Below are 21,156 nucleotides of genomic sequence, written 5' to 3' on the forward strand. Positions count from 1 at the left end.
GGGACCGCATGGTCTCTCCATGGTCCTAAAAGAGAGTGTATACTTCTGTTCCTTCACTTTTCATGTAGGTGTTGGACGTTTTATGATTTCTTAAGTCCAAGCTTTCTGCTTTTTTGCTCCTGTATTTTCAGGAGTGATGATTATTATAGCTACAGTTTTGGGGTCAGGTTAGCATTATTATTTTTGACTATAAGAGGGAGACTTAGTAAATTGATTATCATAAGGACTGTAAAACTCTCTTATTCTATGTTTTTGCAAACCCTTTGACAGTATGGGTTACCAAGGCAGCATTATTTTTCTGAAAAATATCTTGGCTTGTTGAAGAGTGTTCTATGAGGTGTTAAACATGAGTAAAACAAAGGTAGGCAAAGCACATTTTATGTTGTGATATCTTTATTGTTTTATTGAAACATGTTTATTCACTTGTGAAATATGATGGTTTGAATCATTAGTATGAATCAGTAAGGTCCTATATGGTGTTAAGAATGTTAGAATTGATAGTGCTAAAATGTGAATTCGAGAATTTTACTAAACTGTTCTCACATATTTGATGTCATTAAAAAATTTTGGATGGATTGAAATCTTATCTGGGGCCAGTTCTGTGTCTCCATTACATTAAAAGATGATAATGATTAGAGTGACACTGATTCATTTTGTTTATCACCAGCTCTGTTAGGGAAATGGAGTAGTGCTGTGGATAGAAAGGAGAAAAAGGAAGTTTGAGGAACGTTAATCATTTTAGCATAGTCCTGTTCTTTGGGGATGGTAGGTAATGGAGGGAGAAGTTGTTTTGAGAAAGGCTCACGAGTGCTTTTGAAAACACTTTCAGGATCGTAAAACTACAGGTAGAAAGAATGGTAGAGATCTGGCTTCCCTCATTTTCAGAGTAAGCTTAGTATGACGTACTCAGCCAGGGTCAAATGGTAGCGTGTCCAGAGCCCTGTCCATATGTTTCTTTGATTCAAAGACAAAAATCCAGGATTCTTTGATAACACCATCTCTTTTTGCGTTTTGTGGGAATAGCCTTGAGAATTTGTTTTTTTTCTTAGGGAATAGTTCATTTTTCCCCTCCATCGCTTTGTTTAATGCCTATACAATAGGAAGTATTGCTGCATTTGTGGAGAATAGAGATAATATTTTGCCACCTGGCAATGCAAATACAGAGTAGAGCAGCGAGGGAAGGGCATGTAGAAGCTATACACAGTGGTTTTTGTAGAAAAAATATGAAAATCGCCAAAACAGTGGTAAATTTATCCTTTGAAATATTTTTCTTTTTTTTCAGATTTAAAAAATTCAAGATAGGAGTTTAATGGGATTTCTTAGCTTTACTGTGTTACACTTTTAAAATAGTCTCACAGATTTATTTGGTATTTCTTCATATTCTCTGCTTTTGACATTAGATACATATACGTGTGGTAGTTGTCTTGTTGCTTTATGTATAAATCAGTACTCTTGGTTTATGCGTCAAATTTTTGTATAGGTTTTGCAAGTAAAGCAGTTTTAAACAGTTGTTTTGGCAGTCATACAGCCTCACACTTCTTGTTGGCAGTTCAGAGTCTATCTGTTTTTTAAGTAAGCTCCAACCCTAGTGCAGAGCCCAATGTGGGGCTTGGTTGTGATCAAGACCTGAGCCGAGACTGAGTCAGACGCATAATCAGTTGAGCAACTCAGGAGCCCCATATTATTACTTTTTAATATAAGAATGATTAGTCCTTAAACAGTTTAAAGAGACAGTCCAAATCCTTCATTCTGGTTATTAAAAGAAAAAGGAAATTCTGTTTAAAAATCCTAAAGAAGAAATTCCACAAGTACTTACTCCAGTTGTAACATTTTTTTTTTAAAGATTTTACTTATTTATTTGATAGAGAGAGATCACAAGTAGATGGAGAGGCAGGCAGAGAGAGAGAGAGAGAGAGATGGAAGCAGGCTCCCTGCTGAGCAGAGAGCCCGATGCGGGACTCGATCCCAGGACCCTGAGATCATGACCTGAGCCGAAGGCAGCAACTTAACCCACTGAGCCACCCAGGCGCCCTCCATTTGTAACATTAAAATTTTTTTTTTAAAGGTTTTATTTATTTATTTGACAGAGAGAGAGACAGAGATCATAAGCAGGCAGAAAGGCAGGCAGAGGCAGAGAGAGAAGCAGGCTCCCCGCCGAGTAAGGAGCCCGATGCGGGGCTCGATCCCAGGACCCTGATCATGACCTGAGCCGAAGGCAGTGGCTCAACCCACTGAGCCACCCAGGCGCCCCGAGTTGTAACATTTAAATCTCCTAGCCATTAAGAAGTCCCTCTTTCTGTCTTACCTAAATATAAACTCTTTGTTGTATTTTTGAGTCATCTGTGAAAATCAAGTTGGTCAGTTGGTCATGATGTTAGTTTCACATTAATTAAGGAATCCCTGCTTAATATAAAGTCATTTTCAAAAGCTTTAAGCTGCATTCTAAGAGGATGGCTCCAAAACTTGTTTAGTGTCTTTTTCCCAGATTTTTGTAAAAAAAAAAAAATAAAAAAAATAAAAATCACCTTTTCAGAGGTGTTCTCCTCCTTTACCAGCCCAATCAGAATAAAGATGGCATTCAGCCTAGGCACCTTCGTACTTTCAGAAGCAGTTTTTCTTAGATTAGGATCAACAGTCCCTTTCGGCCTGAGTACCATCAGAAAGTGTAAGCAAGTGACATCTAAGAAGAGGGAAGAAAGAGAAAGTCAGGGGAGAGGAAAAGAAGCTGGCTGTCGCTGGAAAAAAAGATGAGGGGAAGATCAAGGAAAGATGGAAAAAGAAATGAGGAGCACCAGAAGTAGACTGAAGTCCGAAGTGCTAGAGAAAAACCCACAGTGATGTTGGATGCTGGTCGGTGCTTCCTGGAGCAGAGAGCAAGCCGCGGGCGAAGGGAGACACCATTGGCTATAGGGCCTACTTGGTCCTCTTGATACTGCCTGGGTTGCCTCCCTCACACTGGGGCCCAGCCACATTCGAAGCAGTATGTTGGTCATTATCTACCTGTTAAGGACTCTGGCAGAAGACTGTGAGGGCTTTTAGAACAGCATAGAACCAATGAACCTGTTCCTTGGACTCTTTTGTTGAGCCATTTCACAGAAACCAGTGACGGAGTACACGTTGTCTATCTCATGAAGTGCCTCAGACTTTTCTACCCAAGTAGAGGTGTAGGGGTGTCGAGGTGATACGAAATGGGTACCCTAGGGGACAAGTGAAATGTCATCCTGAAGTTTCTCAGAATTCTTTTTATCTTGTAAATCTAGGCAAATTGTGTATTCTGGCCCATAATAGATCTGAGTTTCCTTTGCTAGCAAAACACTGTCCCACTCCCTCTCACAAGTATGAAAATCTTTGATGCCCAGGAAGATGGACTGTGCTTATCTGGTAGCTTTAAGGACCACCCAGCCATCACCCCCCTCCCCACCCCACCCCAGGGCCACAGTGATAAACGTCACCCCGTGCTGGTTCCCAGCAGTGAATACTGGAGAATGGGCATAACATGTAGCCTTGGATGGGCTGGGCTGCACCCGCAATGACACCTTGGATCTTTTGCTGAGTAAAACGATGCCTTTATAGATTATGTTGGCCACTGATTGTATTACATAGCCTTCTCTCAGCAGCCCTCTGCTCAAATCTAATAGGAAACTCTGAGTATGGCTCTAGTCTAGAGCTCCTCAGAGCATGTTTTTAGACCCTATAAAACCATCTAATAACTTTTCACAATTTTCTTTGGGTTGATGGGTCAAATGTTCCTCTTTCTTGGGCACAAACATGATATTCTTTCCCCTCCAAAGGCATCCTACCTAAGTAGGTTCTCCATAAGGTTGCTTGGAAATTTTAAAATATCATGTAAAATGTTAAATAGTTCTTGACAAAGAGTAAGCTATCAATAAATGTTAGCTCTGACTTACTGTTGGAACTGTCATTGCAATGCATACCTTCTGTGAGCAGAACAGCCGTCATACGTGGAGAGTGAGACTTCATGCTGGTCAGTCATTTTGGGTCTTGAGCTGTAAGCTGATACCTCCTTCATAAAACCAAGAAGTATATATGTATTACTATATGATTAAAGAAAATTGAATAGCAAATTCTTGAGCAAAAAGTTATTAAAAAAAAAAAAAAACAAACCATTAACTATGCTAGCAGGAAAACTTGAACTTGGTTTCACATAATTTAGCAGTGTGGCCGGCTAATGGAGTTCCGTGGAGGAACAGGGACTTAGCACTGTGCCCAGTTTGCGCTGCTTATGTATGTTGGTTGAATGAATAAGATGGGTTGAGACCTGAATATACACATGCCCAAATAAGCGAGGCATTTAAACGTTATTTAATGCTCAGTGAGAAGCCATTTCAGAATTTTGAACAGGGAAATGATGTAATCCATTGCTTGCTTTAGACTGGACGGAAATGTTCAAGAAGTTATATTTGAGGACTGGACTATGGTCAGTTTTTTTTTACTTTTTTGAAGCTTCTAAGAACTTAGACTCTTCCTAAAGTTTTTAGAGCATATTTTTGAAGGTGACAGTGCCTCTCTATGGGGAGGTTGAGAAGGTGGTGGGGGCAGTGAATTTGAACCTGGGAAGGACAGCATAAGTACTTTGAATGAGAGCTCCCAAAGAGTTGTCCTTCAGGAGAATCACTATTTTAGGAAATCCTTGAGTATCAAAATCATAGAACTTAGAGCTAAAGTTAACCAAGAGGCCCTCGGATGTAACCCGCTTGCAGCCTTCCGTTATACATGAGATCGAGTAGATTCCTCAGGGCCCTTCACCCAGGCCTCTTGATTTCCAGTCTGTGTTGCGCTTTCTCATATGTAATACATTTACGCTGCGGAGAAAGGGTGGAGGCGGATTCTTAGGGAGGATTGGCCAGCATAGCTTCACCTTCCTGCTCCAGCACACCCGAATGTTTTCATGTTTTCTTGCTATCTGTTCAAAACGCACCGCTTAGCTATTCATGTAGGTTCCTAAGTATAGGGATGGAAATAAACATGTTATCCCCTCAGAGGCAAATCACTAAAATATTTTGTCATTTTTTTCCCACCAGTCTTTTTTAAAAATACATACTTCTAAAATCAGAATTCTCTTGTTTTATGCCTTGTTTTTTAATATCCATTTACTTACATACTTAAACTTTATATGAGTACATCATTTAAAATGCTTATGTAGTAATATTCCATCATACTGATGTGTGTGTGTATGCATACACACACACACCAATATATTTACAATGTGTATATAATTAAATCTCTGTTGTTAGATCTCAGTTTTTCAAACAAGGTGCTGCTTTATAAGTGCAAATGACATCAACAGGCTTAGGAGACTTTTAGTCATTCACACAGTAGTTTGAGTGGTTAAGATCTATGTTTTCTTTTTACCACCTGGTTGAGAGCAGCTCATTAGAGAATGGAGGTTGTGATTTGACCCCGAGTGCATCCCGGGAAGAAAGACTGGGTAGGGGCTGGTGTGGAGAGAAGCACTTCTTCATAGGCCGCTTGAGTTCCAGAAGAGGGTAGGTGCCAGGATCTGGAAGATAATATCGAATAGGAGGAATTTCAGTGTTTCCATAGGAAGGGCTCTGTTTTCTTTTTCTGGTCCACCTGACCTTTGCTCCAAGGCTTAAACCTCAAGCTCTTTTCTGAGTTTTATGGTTCTTCTATGCAGTACTTGTACAAAGTATTGGTTAAAAGGCTGGGCACGTGAGCACCACTTCAGTTATTTCCAATTTCTGACCTAATTCCTTCAAAACTTTTGAGCTTTATTTGTATGAGTTGTGGATTACCCTCCACCCAAATATTGAGTGTGTGGTGTCAGCCAAATGGAAGTGAAGGGTTAGACATTGACAGGCTTAGCGACTAATCGAATGCCGTTAGGGAAGAACAGGAAAGCATCAAACAGACGTAGGGGCTAAAAGCCTCAGAAGTGGTAAAATGAGGAGTGTTGCTGATTTGCGGAGAAACCTGGAAAATGACACCTGAAAACTCATATTGCATTTCGGGAACTCAGGCTGGTGAAAGATAGGGCTAACGCAGATAAGACTGTAATTTGTAGATATTCTAAACACTCTTATCTTATCCAGTAGTTTCAGTTAGGGCTTAAAACAACGGATCTGTACTTCTAAATATCAAAATGGGTAAATTTGCATTTCACATGCTCCTCCTTTAGTTGAAAACGATTATATAGGAGAGAGGTGGTATTATAAATCAGGTTTTAGTTCTGCTGCTGATTTACTGTATGACATTGGACAAGGCATTTCACTTCTGCCTCTAATCTGTAATTAAAAGGATAATTACTGGTTTAAATAATTTTTGAAGTTCCTTCTGAACCTAGAGTCTTTATTTCTAAAACAAAAAATGACCCAAGGTAGCATTGGCTGTACTTTCTTGAATTTGAAAAATTAAGCAAAATGCTGATCTGGTAGATTCATAGAACTTTTAAGTGTAGCTTCTTGAAGGTGTCCCTCTATCAACTAAAGAACAAATGTCTCGGTTTAATATATGACTGCATAAAAAAAAAAATGCAACCACAGTAGGTGACCAAAGGGGATAAGTAACTTTCAGGAATTTTGAAAGCCCAGTAGTATTTAGTATATGCTCTCTCAGCATTAAAAAGGTCACCTTGCTAATACATGTTAATTTTGAAAGTTGGATTGACCTTTGGAATTTTAATATCAACCTTTTTTGGTGTGTTTAGAGGTTGGAGCAATCACAGAAGAAACAGAAGCCTGTGATTGGTGGAGTTTGGGTGCTGTCCTCTTTGAACTTCTCACTGGCAAGGTAAGCAGTGACCTGGACGTTTAATAAGTTTACCCAGATGCTACCTTGATTTCAAATTGAGAACATTTAGCCTTTGCCTTTAGTTTTTAGATCAGGGACTAAATAGGAAAACCTTTGATTTTTTTTTTCTTTTTTTAAGGCAGAAAAAGGCAAGTTTATCTAGATTCCAGATGTTTAAAAAAAAAAAGTATTACATTGAATAATAAAATTCTGTTATGTCATAATGTTAGTACATAGACATATTACTAAACATTCTTTCTCTTCATTATCTGTGATTCAGTTTTAACAGTATTAAATCTGTAATGTTCATGTAAGGATGTATTAGAATTCTCTGGATGTTTAAAAAATCTTGCTGGGAAGCAGGAAGGAATTCTCATTTTAGAAAATTAATGTAGATATAAAAGGTAGCATTGCCTTTTTTCTCAATACTGTAAATTTTTCCTATTCTAGCTTAAGGACAGAATTTATACTCTTTCTGATCAATAACTTTTAAGTAGGATGGTTGTGTTCATAGACTCTAATAGTATTGTGCACATTGCTTCCTGGGATGATAACAGAGGAGATGAACAGTCCTACTTTTGTAAGTAGTCATCTACCTTGAATATGTAAGCACTACTGAACTCTTAAGATTGTTGTGGATTATTACAGATCACCTACATGTACAACTAAATCATGAAGTGCTATAAATATATAAAGTGTTATTATTAACCAGTTCTAAACTTAGAAGGTTTTTAAGAACATTACAAAATTCAGAGATACCAAGTCCCTTTTTAAATTTCTGTGTGCAATATAAGGTTTTTTATTATGAGCCATTCCCTGTATAACTAAGGGGAAAGGGCCAGCAGCAGAAGCTTCTGATGTGATTTTGATGATTGCCTTCATTTCAGTTCGAACGAAGTCCTATACTCTCATGGCCCTTGGCCTAAACTGCTTAGGAGAGAGATACTGTGTTGATTACTGCACCTCCAGTTAAGATGGTTTTGAGCTTTCTGTACTTGCTGTCCATAAATCTTGTGATAGAACAGCAAATGATGTTTTTGGGATAAGAAGTGTACCTGATTGATTATTTCAGAGTCTGGTTGAGTGCCATCCGGCAGGAATAAATACTCACACTACTTTGAACATGCCAGAATGTGTCTCTGAAGAGGCTCGCTCACTCATACAACAGGTAACTTAACTGACCTACTCGCCAAGTATATCAGCCATGCAAATTAGTGGATTCCATAGTTATAAAACCTTAAAGAAATTAGTTTGGGGCAAGAAAGATTCATTACTAATTCAGAACTGATACTGTGTATGGTTAAGCTTCTGCTGTTATTTAAGTATTAGTGGGGTCAGAGAGAGCAGTTAAAGCTTATTGGTGTGTAAGTCTTCCCCCCCGCCAAAAAATGCAGGCTAATGTTTAGTCAATTTCATATATTTGTGTAGGTGTGAGATTTAAGTATCATTTTTAGTTTGTCTGGAGCTGCTTTGTTTCTGCTTTTACATTTTGTAACCATGTATGATGGCCTTTTTTTCCTTTTCTTTTTTTTTTTTTTTGACTAGATATTTTCAATCTTTAATTCCTATTCAAAAACTTGGGAATAGGTTACTCAGGTTGCTTTGGAGAAAAGTGGTCTTAGAAAACCTTGCCTAGTTAGATTACTCCTGGCTTCATCCATCGTTGGAACTTGGGCGCTGATATATTGATGTCAGTGCATTTTCTGTGGCTTTAAGAAAGAGACTATTGCTAATTAAAGTTCAGTATCCCAGAGGTAGGCTTGGAACTCCATTGAGCTTCTTAAATAGATTCCTCACATTTAAAATGCTCCTCTAGTTTTGAATAGTGAGTTTTGGTGAGTATACTGAGGGCTATCAGCATTGCGGTATGATAGGCTCACAGCAAATCAGCAGAATTGTTAGGCCGAGGATCCTTATAATTTTATGAGAAATATAAAGGGAAGGGTTATTTGAAAAAAGATCAAGAACTGACATTTTTGTTTCAAGAAACCTGATTTATTTTTTTTAATCAGAAAAAAACAAAATAAAAAAAATAGACAAAGGGGGAGAGGAGAACATATTATTAAGAAGAGAATTACCTAGTATTCCCTTGAAGAGTGATTTGGGTTTCATTCAACAAATACATGCACGAATATGTGTAAGACGTAGTGCTGTAAGCCATGCGCGTAACTGTATAATAGATGAATTGGATCAAAGACATCAGAGGCTAAAAAACTACTCTGGCAAGTCAAGGTAAGGAGGGGTTCTAGTTGGTGCAGTGATAGTATTAGGAAAGTTTTTGTGGAGCGGATGTTATTTTTGTGGAGCCCTAGAATTTTGGCATGACAAGGTGGGAGGTGGGGGGGAATAACGAGGCGGAAGGAACAGCTTCAATGAGGGAAGGATCCCAAAGACTCCAATTGGGAAGTCAAAAGTTGGTTTATCTGGAGTGGAGGGATGAATATAGGAATGAGTAATAATAGTGGCCGGGTGTGGAAAGGTAAGTTGGAGTTCTCTTACGGGGTTCTGTTATCAGTCACCAGGAAAGAGTGATCATGCTTAATTCAGTTAAAAAAAAAAAAAAAAAAAGGTGTTTGAAGTTTTTGTGCAGAAGAATGAAAGGATTAGAGTTGTGCTTTAGGAAGATTAAATTTTCCCAGAGAATGTAGAACATAAAGAAACATAACCAGGTTGGAAATAATGAGATGGGACTACCCTTGAGCATTTCGCAAAAGGATTAAGAGGTAATGCAAAGATATAGAACGTGTTTCCTTCTAAAGGGAAAGAAGGACAGCTTCTCATTTGATTTCATCTTATTTGTTGTGGCACAACAAGGTAAATTCCAAGTATTTTTTTGGTAAATAATTTGAGGAAAGCTCGCAAATGCTTTTTGTTTGTTTGTTTCCCTCCTTAAAGTCCTTATTATGTAATACTGAGAATAGAATTCCCTGCATAATTTATAAAGGACTGCTGCTCTTGTCTTTATTAGAAATCATGTATAAAGGAATCTTGGCTGAAGATATGTTAAATCCTCTGATACAGATATGTATATTATGTAGTAAATCAGCATTCTGTCATTGGCCTGCCTAAGGAAACTACCACTCATGTTGAGGAAACATCATCAGGAAAGGGAAAAGGGGTCTCTTGGCATGATTAGCAATTTGTCATTTTGACTTTCCTCTTCCACTACCTCACAGGCCATGGGGTCATTTAAAAAAAATCACAAAATGATTTATATGGAAATAATTATTCTGTTTTGGGGAGATTTCCCCCTCTTTGGTCTTTCATCTCCTTGCCTTCTTCCTAGATTTCATAATCCCTTGTACCCATGGTTCAGTCATCTCAGCCATATGTATGCTAAAGTAGACGTAGTTATATTGTAAATGCAATTCAAAGAAAGAGGCTTACATTTTACAACTCCTCAGAGCACGTATATCTGTACTTCACAGTGTACATTTAGTTAACTGTGACACAGTTGTTTTGTTAGTAGAAAAATACTATATGAGAAAAAAAACCTTTAAAACAAATTTTTGTGTCTTCATTGCTCAGCTTTATTACTTGAGTATTTTTCAGGAGAACGGAGGTTGGCAGTGACTGTTTTGGTTCTGTCACCGGCTGACACATTTGCTTAAGCCACAGAACCTTTGTGTGGTCTCTCTTGAGGCCTGGTATATTATTTAAAATGGCAGGATAAACAAGATCGTCATGGGTAAGGCAATTATACTTTTGCCTCTAGATAATATATTTACGGATTTGTAGCAAAGTCCATGAACTAATTAAGTTGATTTTAGTAAAAGTCCAAAATGGGAATCTTTATTGGAATTTCTTAATGAGGTCATGTTTTGGAAGGAATAGGGGTGGAGAAGCCAATTGTAACAAAGAAGAAAGAACTTTTCCACGTTCATTTGTTTGCTAAAATATTAAAAATATTCTATAGTTATATTTAATTTGTACCAATGTTTGATATTTTAAATTTATATTAAATTGTTTGATGCCTCCCCTATTTCAGTTGGTTAGATACAAGCTGTCAGATTTTGAAAATGGTTTTGATCCATTTGGGCTACTCTTAACAATGTTTTACAATAGCAGCTTTTCACTTAACACCTTTTAGCAATACCTAATATTAAAAATCTTTGAGCAGTTAGCTTTAGTAAACAGTAGTCATTTTGAATGCTAGATACAGTAATTTCAAGTGAGAAGATTGAGTACAGTCTTTTAAGTATGTGCTTCCCCCCTCTTGTGTATTTGGTAATATGAAAGTGAAGTAGTAGATTCTTGGCATTTGGAAAAATTACATACTCACGAAGCAGTCTAATGTTATGTTGAAGAGCATGGATTCTGGAGCCATAGTGCTAAATTCACATCTTGTCTTTGCTACTTACTACTTGTATGATCTTAAATAAGTTACTTTATTTCTCTGAGTCTCTGTTTTCTCGTCTAGAGAGAGAATAGAATAGTAGCTATTAGTATAAAATTGATGTGAATTACATCAATTAAACTATGCTAAGTACTTAGAATAATGCCTGGCACACAGTGAGTATCACATAAATGTTTTATATTGTTATTGAAGGGCAGTGCTGAAGGTTCATAATATATAGTAATTTGATGAAGGATGTGTTGAATTGGGCTGCTGATGTAAGGGTGAGGCAACTGCTGATGATAGAGGTTGAAAAGGTCTAAAAAAGTAGTGGACTGGCACATAATAGGAAGTCAATTGATATTTTTCATATAAATAATTGAATTAATTATAAATGAACAAAAAAATAGAAATAAAGGTAAAAAGAGAAGAAACAAGTTTTGGTTGAATACATAGAAACATTAATATAAAGAAATCATTTAAATATTTCAGGTTACTATAGGAATATTCTCAAATTTGAATGGCTATAGCCATATGAGGAAGTTGGCACATTCTCTCTTGAGAAAGGAAGTTATAACATTGGACAGAATTGGCGAAAACAACCATCTCAGTGCTCTGGAAATTGATCAGAGGGATACAACAACCTGAAAAGTGTTTATGCTTTAAAAACAGCCAAACCTAAGGAAAGAAGAGTTGGGACTCTGTGGCAGTATTGCCTGGACTGCTTCCATTCTCTTTTCTCCGCTTGGTCAGGTGTGAGGTTCCTTCCAGATTGAAGCAGGCCATGAGGACCAACTCTGAGGTTGCATGCCTGTGTATAGGAGCAGGGAAGGATCCCAACTGAAAGCAAGAAACCAGGGGAGATTTGTAAGTGGCCTAAAATTTTAATGTGTTCTCTTACGCATCGATAGAGGACAGAAGCTTTAGGGGCTGAGGTTTAATGTTCCCTCCTTTCAATCACAGATTGGCCACTAAGCTATGCACACACAGGGTGATCCTAGGAAGTGAAGCTCAAAAACAAAAACAAGGAAACAAGGATGAATAGAGATAGCAACAGCTGCTTGTCACAGAGATGGGAAGAGCAGATTTACAGATCTAGCTGAAATAAGTTACCAAACAACAAACGAACAACAGCAATGATAGTAGTCTTCTTGGGGAACAAAGTTGGGCTCTAGAGTTGCTAGAATATACAGCAATGATAGTAGTCTTCTTGGGGAACAAAGTTGGGCTCTAGAGTTGCTAGAATATGTCATCCATATTCAGGTGTAAACCTGGTGATTCACAGACCTGTACCCCTGGAGATAAAAATATATGTTTATAAAAAATAAAAAATTAAAAAGCTAAAAAAAAAAAGAATATGTCATCCAAAATGTCCCATCTTCAGCAAATATATGGTATACACAGAAACAAAAAAATGTGACTCATATGCAGGTAAAAAAAGCAGTCAGTAGAAATTGACTCTGAATGTCCCCAGGTTGAATGAAATAGACTTCAAAGTGGTTATTGTAAATACATTGATAGAACTAAAGGAAACCATGTTTAAAGAATTAAAGGAAAGTACAACAATGAATCAGCAAATAGAAATTTTCAATAAGGAGATACAAATTATATTTTTTAAAAAGAACCAAATAGAATTCTCAAGTTGAAAAATACAATAATAACAATAATTATTATTTTAATAATTGAAATTCAGTAGGGGGAAGAATTCATTAGAGCATCTCAATAGCAAATTTGAGATAAATTAGGGAAGAATCAATGAACTTGAAGATAGAATGATGGAAATGATCAAATCTGAGGGGAAAAAAAGACCAGAAAAAAGAAAAGTGAACAGGGCTACAGGAACCTGTATGATAATATCAGATGTACCAGAGAGTCCCAGAAGGAAAGAAAGAGAGGAAGGGGGAGCAAAAGTATTTGAAAAAGTAATGGCTGGAAACACCCTAAATGTGATGAAAAATGTTGATAGGCATCCAAGAAGCTCAATGGACTTTAATTAGGAAAATATACCTAGTTATATTGTTGCAAGACAAAAACAAAGAGGATAATCTTGAAAGCAGCAAAAGAAAAACCACTCACTTTATACAAGGAAACCTTAGTGTCTGACTTCTCATCAAAAATTAAGGAAGACAGTGTACACTTCCAGCTATAAAATAACTACACCGTGGAGATTAAAAGTACTAGGTAGGGAATGTAGTCAATAATATTGTAATAACACTGTATGGTGACAAACGTGATTACACCTACTGTGGTAAGCACTGAGTGAAGTACAGATTGTTGCATCAATATGTTGTACACCTGAAACTAATATAGCATTGTATGTCAATTATATACTTTAATAATAATGATAAATGATAATAATAATACCAGTGGAAGACAGAAGACAGTGAAATGTCCTATTCAGAGAGCCAAAAGGAAGTTAATCAACTAAGAATTCTATATCCAGCAAAATCATCCTTCAAAAATGAAGATAAAGGGGCACCTGGGTGGCTCAGCGGGTTAAAGCCTGTGCCTTAGGCTCAGGTCATGATCCCAGGATCCTAGGATCGAGCCCCGTGTTGGGCTCTCTGCTCAGCAGGGAGCCTGCTTCCTCCTCTCTCTCTGTGCCTGCCTCTCTGCCTACTTGTGATCTCTGTCTGTCAAATAAATAAATAAAATCTTTTTAAAAAAAATGAAGATAAAATAAAGAAATACCTGAATAAAGACAGAATTCTTTGCTAGACTTGCCTTGCAAGTAACAATGCAGGAAGTCCTTCAGGCTGAAAGGAAGTAATGACACCACATAGTAAATTGAATCTGTAGGAGGAAGTGAAGAAGACTGGAATGGTAAAATAGGAGTCGGTGAGAAAGACAATGAAAAAGACTATTTTTTTTTCTCATTTTTCTTCTCAACTTCTTCTAAAAGACCTAATTTTTTTTTTAGAGAAAGGGGGGAGGGGCAAAAGAAGAGTGGGAGAGAAAGAATCCCAAATAGGCTTCATGCCCAGTGCAGAGCCCAGCGTGGGGCTTGATCCTATAACCCCGAGATCATGACCTGAGTCGAAATCAAGAGTCAGATGCTCAACTGACTGAGCTACCCAGGTGCCCCATAGATTATGATAAAGTAAGATGCATATTGTAATCCTTACAGCAACCACTTAAAAAAAAATAGTAAAAGAAAATTAATAGAGGAACTGAAATAGTATAGTAAAAAGTATTGATACAAAAGAAAGCCATAAAAGAGGAACAAAAAAGATAGTAGATGTAGAAAACAGATAGCAAAATGGCAAATTTAAACCCACCACATCAATAATTAAAATTCAATATGGATGTCTAAATATGCAAAAACAAAAGGAATTTTGTTAAATATTATTATTAAACTGGATAAAAAGTAAGGTTCAGTTATCTTGTATATAAGAGATACACCTGCAATTCAAAGACACAAATAGGTTGAAAGGAAAAAATGGGAAAAGGTAAATCATGCAGACAGTAACCCTAAGAGAGCTGAAGTGGCTGCATTAAATTCCTGACAAAACAGATGTGAAGACAAAAGACTTACTAGAAACTAAGATACTTCATTGTGACAAATGATCAGTACATAGAAAGATAGAACAATGAATGTATATGCTCTAATAACAGCCTCTATACATATGAAGCAAAATATGACTGAATTGAAGGGAAAATAGGCAATCCAATAATAATAAATGGAAGCTTCAATACCCTGTTCCCGATAAATGATAGAAAATCAGCAAGGATACTGAGAAGACTTCAACATTATCTAACATCTATGACATATATGGAACAATGATGGCAGAATACATTCTCATCACATGTATGTAGAACATTCTCCAAGATAGAACACCACACAAGCTTCAGTATTAAAGGTGGATTAAGATCATACAACATACTCTTATCATAACAGTTTAATTAGAAATCAGAAAGAGATCTGGTGAGTCCACAAATATTTGGAAATTAAACAAGACATTTCTACATAACCTATGAGTCAAAGAAGAAGTATCAGGAGAAGCTAGAAAGTATTTTTAGTGGAATGAAAACACAGAATATATAAAAATTTTTCAGATGCAGCTGTCAGTTATTGAGGAAAATTTATGGCTTATAAACACCTATACCATATCAGAAAAGAAGGAAGGTCTCAAATGAAAGTCTCACCAGCACCTTAGGAAACTAGAAAATTCTTGTGTTATTAGAGCAAAGATAGGCATATAGATCTTTGGGACAGAATTGAGTATCCAGAAATAAACCCTTATATTTATGGTCAGTTGATTTTCAGTAAAGGTGCTGGGAGAATTTGATGGTGAAAAAATAGTCTTTTCAACAAATGGTGCTGGGAAAATCAAATAAGTACTGAAACCAAAATGAACTAAGACCCTTACCTTCGTACCATATCCAAAAATTAACTCAAAATAGCTCTTAGGCTTGTTTAGCTGGGAGCTAAAACTAAAAATTGTAGAAGAAACCATAGGAGAAAATCTTCTTTAGGGGTTAGGCAAAGAGTTATTAGATATGACACCAAAAATATCTATAAAAGAAAATAATTGATAATGTGGCCTTCATTAAAATTAAAAACTTTTATACTTCAAAAGATATCAGGAAATGAAAAGACAAGCCACAGAGTGGGAGAAAATATTTCAAATCATGTAACTAATAGGGACTTGATTTCGGAATGTGTAGAGAACTATTACAGGGCTAAGTTGGTAGAGCGTACAATTGTTGATCTTGGGGTTGTAATTTTGAGCCCCACATTGGGTGTAGGGATTACCTAAAATCAAGACTTTACCAAAAAAAAAAAAAAAGGAATTGTATAACTCAATAAGAAGACAATTCAGTATAAAATGGGCAAAGAGGGTGCCTGGGTGGCTCGGTGGGTTAAGCTTCTGCCTTCGGCTCAGGTCATGATCTCAGGGTCCTGGTATAGAGTCCTGCATGGGGCTCTCTGCTCATCAGGGAGCCTCTCCCTCTGTGCCTACTTGTGATCTCTCTCTCTGTCAAATAAATAAATAAAATATTAAAAAAGAGGGAGCCAAGATCCACCAAGGAAGCCCTATGAATGGCTTGGCCATGGAAGGATGCTCACCATCATTACTCCCTAGGGAATACAGATTCAAATCATAATAAGATGCCCGTAATACCCACCAAAAGGGCTTTCATCAAGATAGACAGTATCAGGTATTTGTGAGTTTTTCTAAACTGGAACTCGCATACATTGCTGGTGGGAATGTATAATGGTGCAGCTGCTTTAGAAAGATTTGGCAGTTTATTAAAAAGCTAAACATAAATTTGCCACATGACCCAGCAGTTTGCTCTTAGGAATATCCTTGAGAGAAATGAAGACATATGTTTACACAAAGACATATATGTGAATGTTAATAGTATTCTCATTATGGCCTCAGTCTGGAAAGACTACATTCCTATTGACTGGTGCAGATTAACAAATATGTTCTCTCCGAAAAATGGAATACTATTTATTCAGAAGTAAAAGGTAACAAGCTGTTGGTACCTGCTACAACATGGGTGAATCTGAAGAACATTATGCTAAGCGAAAGAAGGCAGCTACAAAAGGCAAACATCTTTTATGAGTCCATTTACATGAAATACCCAGGAAGGTCACATTTATAGAGACTAAAAGCAGATCAGTGTTTGCCTAGGGCTGGCGATGGAAGTCAGAATTAACGCAGACAGCATGAGGAGACTTTTTAGGGTGATTAAAGTATTCTGAAACTGGATTATGTGATGGTTCCACAACTTTTTACACTTACTGAGAATCACTGAATCATGTATTTACAGAAGATGAATTTTATGCTGTAGAAATCATCCCTCAGTAAAGCTGTTAAAACAAAATTTGAGGGTGCACGAACATCTCAAGACACATTATTTCAGCATGCCCATGAAAGGAGTAACTGGACGTCCCAGATTTGGGCGCAATATCTAATTAATGTCATGATGTGCTTTGGAATAGGACTCTGATAGGTGTAACTGTCCTGTTATACTATGAGTTGGAGAGAACCGAAGTGAGTTACTCGAGGTTGTGTTTCAAATCAGTTGAAAAGCCATCTCAGATATCCCCCACCATCCCACAGCTACAGTGGTGTTAGCCATAGCTCCTTTCCTGGGCAGTCTCATGAGTTGGCAGTTTATCAAGTCCATTGTCAACTGGGGTTGAATCGAGCAGTTCTTTCCTTTCATCTATTTTTGTTTTCCTTTGATTCACCTTTGATTCCGATCACTCACTACATCCTTCCTTCGCAGCTCTTGCAGTTCAACCCTGTGGAGCGTCTTGGTGCTGGTGTTGCTGGTGTTGAAGATATCAAATCTCATCCATTTTTTACCCCTGTGGATTGGGCAGAACTGATGAGATGAGCATAAGACAGGGTTCTCAGCGCACATTCCGACCTTGTCTGTGACAGGCGTCCCCATCACAGAGGCAGCTCTGCCTCGCACTCGCCGAGGGAGCACCGAGACCTTGGGATAAAGACCTTTAGAGGAAATGGAAGAAAAAAGGCTGAACGAGAACACTTTCTTTACTGTTATTTTCAGGACAGAATATTGGCTACATTTGCAAGGGGGAATTGATATACAAGCCTTTAAATAAGGTGTGATCTTTATTTTATCTGCATTTAGTGTTGCAGATGAGTTGTAAACCCAACGGAAGAAGGAATGCCCTTCAAGAACTTCCTCTGAAAGCTCCAAGTGTACATGTAGGTGTTACTTGAAAGGAGGACCTTTACATGGCAGCTAATAGTAGCTTTCTGCTAAGCAAGATTGGCTTATACGATCATAATTAATATTTGCTGAATAATACACTAAAAGTGCTTCATGAATAGTGTCATCTGTGGAGCTTAAAAAGTGAGAAAAAAAGAATATATACATCATGCCTGATAGAAAACATGTACCATGATACTTTATAATTAGGGTATGCTGAATGTGGTTCCATATTGTTTCATACTTCAGAAGCCCACCGAGAAGAGAACACTCCCATTGCCAACTTCATATGCTTTGTTGGTTGATACTATGGAAGGGTTCATATAAACACTCACCGTCTCTCTTCAACTTCATCTTTCTGCTCCGTACACCTGTTGCCTTTTCTCTCATATCTGTTGCCCCTTCCTCTACTAGTACATTTGCAACAAAAAGGGAAGGGAGTATTTATTTCCCCAAATTGTATCAACTTAATAAGAACTAAGAAATCATGATTATAAAATAAACGTGATAAAAATTGAAATCTCTCCTTCATTTAATGGCTTAAGTTTTTTGTTTTGCTTTGTTTTAGAAAGGCCTCTCCTTCTTTCCTCTTGGAATTTTAGCAATTTCTGCTGCTTCTTATGCTTAACTTCATTTTAGGTTTTTGGTTTGGTATAGTAAGAACCAAAGGATCTCATCTAAATAGAAGTGAATGGCAATCCTATTTTATTACTTAGTGATGGGATTTCCAGATCTGACTTCTACGTGACATGATGTAGAAAGAATACGAGTACTTACAACTCTCCAAACATTTGTATTTGTTATTTCTGTATGTTGCTACGATAGCTCCTGCCTTTGTGCCTTGTTTATAACAACTTAAAAATGTTTTTGAAGCATTACTGTCTTTTTAAAACTTTATCCAAAGAAGAAAGAATAAGTCAGTTTTTCGGAGTTAGGAGCCATCAGAAATAATGAAGGTCTTCCATATATCTCAATCCTTTGGGCTTTTGAGTTCTGTGTGGGATCCCATTTCTTCTCCAAGAGCATCTCTCCAGCTTCCATCTGCCGTCAGCCGGGTCCTCCCACCAAAGTAAATGGAAGCAGAAAATGCTTTAGTGAAACAAAGGAAATGTGCAAGCATTTTTTTCTTTTTCTGTTTTCCTACCTCCCCCTTTTCCTTCTGGTTCCCTTATAACCTGAACGTCAGATGAAGGACTGCAACAACACCAGGATGGCGAGCAGGTCACCAGGATCAAAGCGCGATCACGATGACATCACTGCCTGGAACTGGGTTTCAGCTCACCAGCCCCCCTGGCCTCATAACAGGAACTTGTGCAGGTGAGACCAAAGAATGACTTCCTGTGTGGGACCAGTAGGAAATCTGCAAGTACTTAGAGCTAGCCATGGCAGAGCTTCCTTCCAGAAGTGCCCTCTGACATGAAAGCAGGACTTCCCAGCTAAGGTGAAGCTCCCAGCCCCGCCACATGATTTTGGTTCCTTGGATTCAGGACAGTAATGTCGACAGATGGCTGCTGTGACTATGTGATGACAGTTCCATTGCTTCAGCTCCCTCTCTCTCTCTCTCTCTTTGGTTGGAACTTAATGTAAATACATCATCCATAATCATGATGGACACGAATTATTATCGTAAGAAACACATAAGTTATGGCTTTGGGGGTGGTGAACCCAAGTCTGTTTTTATTTGATGATGTATATTAAAATATTAGTATTTCTAATGCTTTGGGTGATCCTGCTTTTTTGTTGTTGTTTTTAATTTTTATTTTTTTGAGCATATGGCCTGTGGGCCCAAACATAACTTGCCACTTTGTATTTTTCATTTGATTTTTTTAGTGAAATAAAACACACGTAACATAAAACTGACCCTTTTAACCACTTTTAAGTTTACAGTTTAGTGGAATTAAGTACATTCCCATTTTGATCCAGCTATCACCTTTTCGTTATCCCAAACAGATCTGCACCCATTCAACAGTAACTTCCATTCCTCTTCCTCCCAGCCCCTAGTAACTACTCTTCTACTTTCTGTCTCTCTGAATTTCACTCTTCTAGGTCTCTCATGTAATTGGAACCCTGTAATGTTTGTCTTTTTGTATCTGGCTTGTTTCACTTGGCATAATGTTTTCAAGGTTCATCCATATTAGAGCATATATCAGAATTTCATTCCTTTTTAAAAGCTGAATAATATTGCCCTGTATGTAGAGACCACATTTTGTTTAGCCATTCATCTGTCATAGGACATTTGAGTGTTTCCTACCTTTTGGCGGTTATGAACATGGATATATAAACATCTGTTCAAGTCCCTACTCTCATTTGATTTTTATATTTTTATATGAAATCGCCAATGTCATTGACTGTTATTTTACGGTGTTCTTTGTAAGACAGCTTTTCCACCAGGTGGTCAGTAACATGGTATAATGTCACCTATCGTAAGAAAGGATATGAAAGTCAATCATTTCTGTTTCACAGAAACAGACTTAAGCTCCCTAAGAGTAAAAAAAAAAAAAAAAAAGTCATTTTATTTTAATTTTTTTTATTTTAAAGATTTTATTTACTTACCTGACAGAGAGAGCACAAGCAGGGGGAGTGGCAAGCAGAGGGAGAGGGAGAAGCAGGCTCCCCAAAGAGCAGGTGGAGCCCAATGTGGGACTCGATCGTGACCGGAGCTGAAGGCAGTCTCTTAACCAAATAAGTCCCCCCCCCCCCGGGCACCGAAGGATGCCATTATTTTAACAATTTAACCATTAGGTGAGTTAAGACTTTCTGAGACATAGAACTTTTCAACTTACTTGTTACAATAACTGAACTCTTGATAACATAAACTTGCCTTTTAAACATTTTAGAACAGCTACAAATTCTGCTTTATTTTGACCCTCAAGTTTTTTCTATCCTGTCTTATTTCAGTCATTGTGAACCATGATCGGGTTTTGCTTTCCTATGATGCATATATTGAAGAGCATAAAATTTATAAACAATACTTATGCTATAAACAATACTTATACTTATGCTATAAACAACACTTATGTGACCATCTACATGATTTTTGTTTAATTCGGTTGCCCATATTTATGAGTCCAAGCAGAGAGAAATCTGACTGTACTGGCTCTTGGCTTGTGCAAGGGACTCCTTACAGCATCTTCTTTGGACTCACTTAGGGAATGCTCTGTTGCAAAGGCCAAGGCATAAGCTGGATCATTCTTCTTCTGGAGAGTAGTTGGTTTAACCTCTGGTATAACTAAATAAACTATAATACCTCTGGTATTCTGCATGGTGAAGCGGGTATTTCAAGCTCTTTTTCTGAGGATGGTGGAAAATGAAAGCCGTAGAGTGGTGTCCTGGTCCTGGCTCTGTGAGTAACC

The 21,156-nt window shown here is 37.5% G+C and overlaps 1 protein-coding gene across 6 annotated transcripts in view; it reads left to right on the forward strand.

The window, feature by feature from the left end:
• RPS6KC1 (ribosomal protein S6 kinase C1) overlaps positions 1-18,323 on the forward strand; it is a 187,052-nt gene extending 168,729 nt beyond the window's left edge. For all 6 annotated transcript variants that reach the window (XM_059144988.1, XM_059144987.1, XM_059144990.1 and 3 more), the window contains 3 exons: positions 6,689-6,771; positions 7,844-7,939; positions 17,351-18,323. In XM_059144988.1, coding sequence (XP_059000971.1) covers positions 6,689-6,771; positions 7,844-7,939; positions 17,351-17,461 — 290 coding nt within the window. In that variant the 3' untranslated portion in view covers positions 17,462-18,323. The remainder of the gene's footprint in view (positions 1-6,688; positions 6,772-7,843; positions 7,940-17,350) is intronic.
• The last annotated feature ends 2,833 nt before the right edge of the window (positions 18,324-21,156 follow it).

The sequence above is a fragment of the Mustela lutreola genome, chromosome 14 (genome assembly GCF_030435805.1).
Source record: "Mustela lutreola isolate mMusLut2 chromosome 14, mMusLut2.pri, whole genome shotgun sequence".
Classification (NCBI taxonomy): Eukaryota; Metazoa; Chordata; class Mammalia; order Carnivora; family Mustelidae; genus Mustela; species Mustela lutreola.